A 7933-nucleotide genomic window follows, 5' to 3' on the forward strand; every position below is an offset into this window, starting at 1 on the left:
TAAGACCAGAATCCTCCCCACGTGGACATCCCCACTAACTGGGTGACTTCAGGAGACTTTGGGCCCCAGTTCACTTTCTGGCTGTGACCTTTGGAGCATGTGGTTGAAACCCTACATCCACAGACAGATGAGGAAACTGGGGTCCACAGATGGCAAGGGGTTTCCCAGGGTCACAAGCCCATCCCAGCAAAGCTAGACGGGAGTAGGGGCTGAAAGCACATTACTCTAGTCAGTGCCTCTCAGAATTCAGCACAGTCGGAATCCCCTGGAGGCCTTGTGAAAATACAAATGGCTGGGCCCCAGCCCAGAGTCTGATTCAGGAGGTCTGAGTGTGGCCTGGGAATCTGCCTTTCTGTCAAGTTCCCGGGTGGGACCCCACTTAGAGAACCACTGCTCTAAGGGATGGCAGAGCCAGTCCTGGAGGCCTGAGGCTCGGGTGAGGGAGGGGCCAGGTAGGAGGGCCTTTCTCTGCCCTGGAAGGGGCAGTGGGTATTTGGTCCAAAGGATGTTCCTCAACGCACCCTGTTATTAGCTCCACAACACAGAACGGGCCACTCACCACAGTGCAAGTGATATCGAAGTTGTCCCTGATCTGAGCCAGGGTGACTGTCCCCACACACTCTTTCACCAGCTGTAAGGGGGAGGTTCGAGCTCAAACTGGAACCCCCAGACCATTGCCTCCCAGCCTCAGCCCAGGGGCTAGAAATCTTCCCCAAAGCCCCCTATTCAGCTCCCTGGGAAGCATCCACCAGGACTCTAAGCCCCCAGCCTCACCCCATTCTCCTTGAAGTCACACTGCTCCGGGGGCTGCTGGGTCATCCTGGGGCACACGGTCTCCTTCACCGTGAAGCTCACAGGCTTTGGGGTGTCCAGGTTCTCATCCTGGTCAAGGGTCAAAATGGGGTGACTGGGCTCAAGCTCATGCTTCCTTCTCTGATCTGTCTCCCTGCCCCTCACCTAGACGGCAGCCTCTTCAGCCCCTCCTGTGTGCCTGGCCCTGGGTTTGGTGCTGGGTGCACAGGGGGAGGGGACAGAGCCCACTCCTGGACTCATGGGCACACAGAGAGCAGGAGGGGACCTCAGACCAGCTCTGATGAGAACACCTTCCCCACGGAGGGGCTGAGGCAAGTCAGGGACCACCTGCAGGGAAAGACCTTGTCACTGGAATCTCCAAGCTGAGCAGAGCCCTCCCTGGTAGGAAGACAATAAGGAACAGATGGGACTTAAAGCAGGGAAGTCACATCACAGACCGAGTAACCATCCCCCCTACCCTGGAGCTCCCAGAAAGCCCTGGAGCCCAGGGCACCTGTTCCCACAGTAGAGATGCTAAGGCAGGAAGCTCTCATGCTGGGAGGGGACCCAGCTCTGGGAAGGTTTCCTGGAAGAGGTGGGAGCCCACCTAGAGGGAGAAGTCCCTTCCTGACTGGAGGTACAGCCTGAGCAGAGTCGGTGACAGTGTGGCCATGGCTGGCGGGAGACAGCCCCCTCCCCAGGGTCCTCCTGACTCACGGCCTTGGGAGGTGGGTCCAGCTCCAGGAGGCGGTAGAGATTAGCTTCTGAGGACCGCTCGTTGAGCTGATCCAAAGCATGAATCACGGCCTCGTTGTAGCTGAGGGTCTGGGCGCTGGCTGAGGGCACCACTAGTCCCAGCAGCAGTAGCCACAGTGACCACCGCCCCAGGGCGAGGCTGGCCCTCTGAGTCTCCATGGTCCCCAAGTCGGCCTCCTCCCAGCATGCAGGACCCTCCTTTATGCCCCTCCTGGGCCTGATGCAATGGCCCAACCACGCGTCTTCCTGACTTGCCCCATCCCTGATCTCCTCCCCGGCTGTCAGCTGGACTTGCCTCAGCCCCTGCTGTTGCCTCACAGGATTGCTGGGCAGTGGGAGCGGGGAAGCCTCCTGTGGAAGGTGAAGAAATGGTTTCTCCATCTCCCTGACAATGTCTTGGCCTCTCCTGGGGCCCATGGGGAGTGTCATAGGCAGGGTTGCTCAAGAGCATTGAGTCCTCCAGGAGAGGGAAGACCAGGCTCTGTCTTACGTCCCCTCTGCCTCCACACTCTGGCCTCCTCAGGAATAGGGTAAAGGAGTGTATTCAGCACTCAATCTCCTCCTCTAGGCACTGTCTGGCACAGAGTAGCCATCAGTTAATGTCGATGAGTGGATGACTGTACCAGCTCCTTCTAGAGCCTTACACACCTAGCCAAACCCTAGGCAGACAGTCAACCCCACACCATCTTGTCTTTTGGGCCCAGCCCTCAGCCAGTCAGGGGCTTGGCTCCATTCGTCCCCTCTCCTGGATTCTTCTCCACTGACTTTCTCACTCTAAAAATGTCCCATCCTAAGTCCCTGCCAGCCGTGGCCTATTGCCCTGGCCCCTCCCAACCAAGCCTCAAGAATAGTCATGTAGAATTTTAAAAGTTCAATCTGGGATTCCTTATGAAAAGTTCCAGCAAAGCAGACTTAAAGGAGCCTATATGGTCAGTCACTTTTTCTTGCTGTACGCATATAAATAATCAAGCCAAGTTTATTGAAACTAGACTTAATTTGCAAGCAAATTAGTCTTAAGTTGGTTATCTTTGATAAAAATGGGGGTAATTTTAGACAGTAAAATTATGTTTCAGTAGAAAATTTAATATGTACTTGAGGATATTAAATACTAGTTCTGTTAATTGTCATTGAGGTTTTGTTGTCTACCTATAAACTGGTCTGCATACTGATTTCTCCTCATTTCCTCTAATATCTGGCTACAACTCTCCAAACTAATGTTTCAAATTTTTCTCCCATCCTCCTGACTTGGAATCATTGAGAACTAAAACTGCCCTTTTCCTGAAGCTATGCAGGCTAAAATAGGACACTTAATATAAATTTCAGAGAAATCACTGTAACAGCTTATGTATGGACAATCTTCATGTCTGTTGCTGCGTGGGCCACTCAGAAGCATCACCAGAGATTCAAACTGTGACCCGGGAAAATCTATTAGATTGCCACTGTCTGCCCTCACTCCATTTGAAGAGGATTTAAGCCCAACACCTAGAAATCTGGCTGCCTTCAGAAGTCAGAAATTGGGATTACAATCTGCTCCAGTCACACACCTTTGTTTTTTTTTTAATTTTTTTTTGTTTTGATTGTTTCCATAGAAATGCCTCTCATTAAATACCTGATTGCTTGTACTCTGTAGGCCTAACTCGGGGAACCCACCTGCATCACTGCTTCCGAAAACGAGGCACAACCTTTTAACTAAACTGATCTATTCTCAGGACTAAGAGACTGGTTTGATGAGATATGGAGCAACCTACCAACTCTGGACAGGCTCAGACCTATTTCACAGGATGGTGCCAAATATTAACATTTTCCACAATATTATGCAAATCCTTGAACAAATTCCTAGGACCCTCAAGATCACTGACCTATTATCATGGCTGAAACCTTCAAGTTTGGGACAATGGCTCTAAACTGTATTTCAGACTATTGCCTGTATAATTATTATAAGATTTGCTACTACAGTCACTGATGAGAACAGTATGGAGGTCCCTTAAAAAAAAAAACAAAAAACTACCATACGACCCAGCAATCCCACTACTGGGCATATACCCAGAGAAAACCATACTTCAAAAAGATACATGTGGGCTTCCCTGGTGGTGCAGTGGTTAAGAATCCGCCTGCCAATGCAGGCGGCACGGGTTCGAGCCCTGGTCCGGGAAGATCCCACATGTCGTGGAGCAACTAAGCCCGTGTGCCACAACTACTTAGCCTGCGCTCTAGAGCCCACAAGCCACAACTACTGAGCCCACGTGACACAACTATTGAGGCCCGCATGCCTAGAGCCTGTGCTCTGCAACAAGAGAGGCCACCGCAATGAGAAGCCCACGCATCACAACGAAGAGCAGACCCCGCTTGCTGCAACTAGAGAAAGCCTGCGGGCAGCAACGAAGACCCAACACAGTCAAAAATAAATAAATAAATAAATAAATAATTTTTAAAAAGATACATGTACCACAATGTTCATTGCAGCACTATTTACAATAGGCAGGACATGGAAGCAACCTAAATGTCCATTGACAGATGAATGGATAAAGAAGATGTGGCACATATATATAGTGGAATATTACTCAGCCATAAAAAGGAACGAAATTGAGTTATTTGTAGTGAGGTGGATGGACCTAGAGTCTGTCATACAGAGTGAAGTAAGTCAGAAAGAGAAAAACAAATAGCATATGATAACGCACATATATGGAATCTAAAAAAAAAAACGGTACTGATGAACTTAGTGGCAGGGCAGGAATAAAGACGCAGACGTAGAGAACAGACTTGAGGACACAGTGGGGGAAGGGGAGGCTGAGACATAGTGAGAGAGTAGCACTGACATATATATAATACTAAATGTAAAATAGATAGCTAGTGGGAAGCTGCTGCACAGCACAGGGAGATTGGCTCAGTGCTTTGTGACGACCTAGCAGGGTGCGATAGGGAGGGTGGGAGGGAGACTCAAAAGGGAGGGGATATGGGGATGTATGTATACATATAGCTGATTCACTTCGTTGTAGAGCAGAAACTAACACACAATTGTAAAGCAATGATACTCCAATAGAGATGTATTTTAAAAAAAAAGATTTACTACTGTAATCCTATTTAGATGTGGTTCTGGGTTATAACCTCTGACTTTTAGCATATCAACTACCCAGGTAGTTAAGGTCCTCACCATCGACTCTGATGCCCAGGCATCACTTGGTGGATTGCAGTGTAAACGCTGACAGTTGATTGTTTTTTTCTTTCTCTCTTTTCTTTTCTTTTTTGTAATGCAAGTGCCTGATTTAAGCTTTGACAGCCAGGCATCCACTTCAAAGGTGGCTATCTTGAATAAACATGTTGTCAGCTGCGTGACTAGATTAAAAAAGCCAGGCCACCTCCCCCTACTGAGGGTCCTTTGTTTCAGATTTCTTTAACTGATCATTTGGGCCACTTGTTTTTTCTCTTCCTGTGCTTTAAATTCCTGCTCTTATGTTTTAAATTCACCAATAAAAAGTGAGCCGTTAGAAACCCTAGGCCCCCATCCTCAACTGCAATAAAAGCAGGACCCCAGGCCCATATTCTCTTTCTCTCTCTACCCTAGATGTCTTTGAGTGGCTCCAGTCATGCCACATAATTTCCCAGTCCCATAAATAATGAAACTTGTTTTTTTCAAAGTTCTCTGATGGCGATTGGTGAAGGGCATCGTGCAGTCATAATCAGAACCCCAAGGGCTGGTCCTGTCACAACACTGGCTGTTGATAGTCTGAGACCTGCACACAACACTGACCCTTGAGAGTCCTGCTGAGAGTACTCAGCCAAGGGCTGCCTTCCTGGAGACAGCCGGGCTCAGGCAGAAGGCCATAGTTCCCCCTTCAGGAGCCTTGGCCGAAGAGGTGCTCTCACGAGGCCCAGCTCAGTCCTAGGCCCAATTCATTTCTCGAATGTCTGACCCTCCCAGAAGGCCCACTGCCCACCCCTCAAATGGAGCTCCCACATCTTATGCTAGCAAACCTGCCAGCTCCCACAACTGCTACAGCCAACCACTTCCTTTTCCACCCTGCCTCCCTCCACAGCCCCTTGGAGAGCCAGGGCCGCATCCCAGCCCTCTGCCTGTGCACAGCCCTCACCATGTCCAGCTGTCCATCCCAGGGGCCATACCCACCAGCCAGCCACAGGGTCCCTGTGCAGCCAGCTCTCTCACAGTGAGTTCTGCCCATTGGATCTTCTGGGGTCCTTATCTGTAAGCCAGCTGACCTCCATGGGGCCTGCCTCAGTTTACTAGAGATGTACTAATAATACGGACCCTCCCAAAGCGAAGGTTTGGAGTCTCAACCAGAACTTTCTCTGATGAAGGAAATATTCTGTATCTGTGCTATCTAGTATGGCAGCTATTAAACACACATGGCTACTGAGCGCTTGAAATGTGACTTGTGCAACTGAGGAACTGACATCTTAATTCAATTTTCATTAATTTAAGTGGCCACATGTGTATAAGACAGTGGTAAAGATCCTTTTTTCTTTGGTCTCTTTGCAAAATTTTTCTCCTCCTTTATAGCTCCATATTCCAAGGTGTTTGCGGCAAGAGGATCGCCTTTAACAACCCCGAAAATCTTAGGCCTTGCCCACTCAGCTCAGGACCAAAAGGAACCTCTTAGGATTTGCAGAAATTGACTGTCGTCCTGTCCACACTGACTTGAGAGGGAATAGAGCTCTCAAAGGGAGGCCTTTGTCCCAGAACCATGTTCTTCCTCGCAAGTACCGCTGACCTTCGCTCCACCCCTGCTGCGACAGGAAGGGAGAATCATAGTGCTATTGCCATTTCACAGATGAATAAACTGAGGCCAGCCCAGACCAGGATAAAGCAACTTGCCCAAGATACCAAACTACTCAGAGACAGATGTAAGGCTGAGGCTCCAACCTCTCCCAGCTTCAGCTCACCCTCTCATCCCCCTCTTCCCCTTGCAGATGATGGGAGGACAGCCAGAAACCATCTTGAAAAGGGTAAGTTCTCATGCTTACCATACATCCCAGAAATTCCACTCCTAGGTATTTACCATCAAGAAATGAAAACATTCCTCCACACAAAAATTTGTACAAGAATGTGCAAAGCGACTTGATAATAGTCAAAACCCAGGAACAACCCAGATGTCCATCAGCAAATCCATCAAATCGCAGGACATCCACACGATGGAATGCTACTTGCCAGTAAAAAAGAACAAACTGGTGATATGCGCATCACGAATGAACCTCATAAACATTATGCTAGACATTATGATAAGTGAAAGAAGTCAGATGCAAAAGATCACATATTGCATGATTCTATTTATATGAAACCTCCAGAAAAGGAAAAACTATCGTGATAGGAAATAGATCAGTGGCTGCCAGGGGCCAGGGTTAGGAAGACAAGGTAGACTGCAAAGGGCCGTGAGGGAACATTTGGGATAATGAAAATGTTCTACATCCTGATTGTGGTGATGGTTGCACGATTGTGCATTTTTGTCAAAGCTGAAATAATTACATTAAAACTGTGAGTTTTATGGTAGATAATTTATATCTCAGTTTCAAAAGTTTTAGAGCAGGGGGGGAAGCGCCGGCAATGTGTGGGCAATTGTTCGGTCTCCCCAGCTCTCCGTGGCCGCAGAGCCCACGCTCACATGAACTGGCCCTTGAGCCACTGAAGATGACAGAAAGGGGTGAAGGCAAGGAAGAGCAGTAGCCCTGCAGCTGCCCCCTCCCTGCCAACTCAGGAAGGCCCTGAGTGTGCCCAGGGAAGGGAGGCCCCAGCCACGCTTAGGAGACCACCAACCTGGGCCTGGGGCAAGCCCCTAGCCCACTCTGTTTCCATTACCTCTGTGAAGTGAATGTGAGGGCTGCATGGATTAAGTGGGTACTTCTCAGAGCATGTTCCATGGACTAGGGGTGGTCGTGCAAGATTCCCAAGAAAAGGGTCCCATGGTCAAAGAAGTATGTGAACCCTCCCTTGCTGTTTCCCGGAGACTCACAATACACGTTAGCTTACTAAAGGCTGTGAGAGTCCTGCAGGAAAGGAACATGTTTCACTCTGATTAACCCCAATTTCCTCAATTGTGCCCCTTTTTTCACAGAACACACAAACATCCCAGAAGGCCCAGGGCATGCCTTGGAGCCTGGATTTTAGGCTCAAAGGATTGGAATGGGTCCAGCCCCAAGTCCTCTAGGGCAGGTATTGCTCAGGGCTAGAAAGGTCTAGGTCCTGGAAACTGTCAGTGAAAATAATCAATAAGCAATCTATAATAAGAATAGAAGAGAGTTTTATTTGAGCCAAACTGAAGACTATAGCCCAGAAACCATCTTCTCAGATTGCTCTGAGAAACTGCTCCTGAGAACCGTGGCTCTCAGCACAGTTTTATATCTTCTCAGAACAAAGAACATTAAACATGTCAGG

General features: G+C 48.8%; 1 protein-coding gene across 1 annotated transcript; it reads right to left on the bottom strand.

The window, feature by feature from the left end:
- Nucleotides 1–395: 395 nt before the first annotated feature.
- LOC309966967 (antibacterial peptide PMAP-23-like) lies at nucleotides 396–1707 on the bottom strand (the record flags this gene model as incomplete). The annotated part of the gene is made up of 4 exons (XM_082847422.1): nucleotides 396–473; nucleotides 560–631; nucleotides 775–882; nucleotides 1510–1707. The coding sequence occupies 4 exons, from the start codon at nucleotides 1705–1707 to the stop codon at nucleotides 396–398; spliced, it is 456 nt and encodes a 151-aa protein (XP_082703548.1).
- Between the last annotated feature and the right edge of the window lie 6226 nt (nucleotides 1708–7933).

This window comes from Leucopleurus acutus (genome assembly GCF_964270905.1).
Source record: "Leucopleurus acutus genome assembly, chromosome: 10".
Classification (NCBI taxonomy): domain Eukaryota; kingdom Metazoa; phylum Chordata; class Mammalia; order Artiodactyla; family Delphinidae; genus Leucopleurus; species Leucopleurus acutus.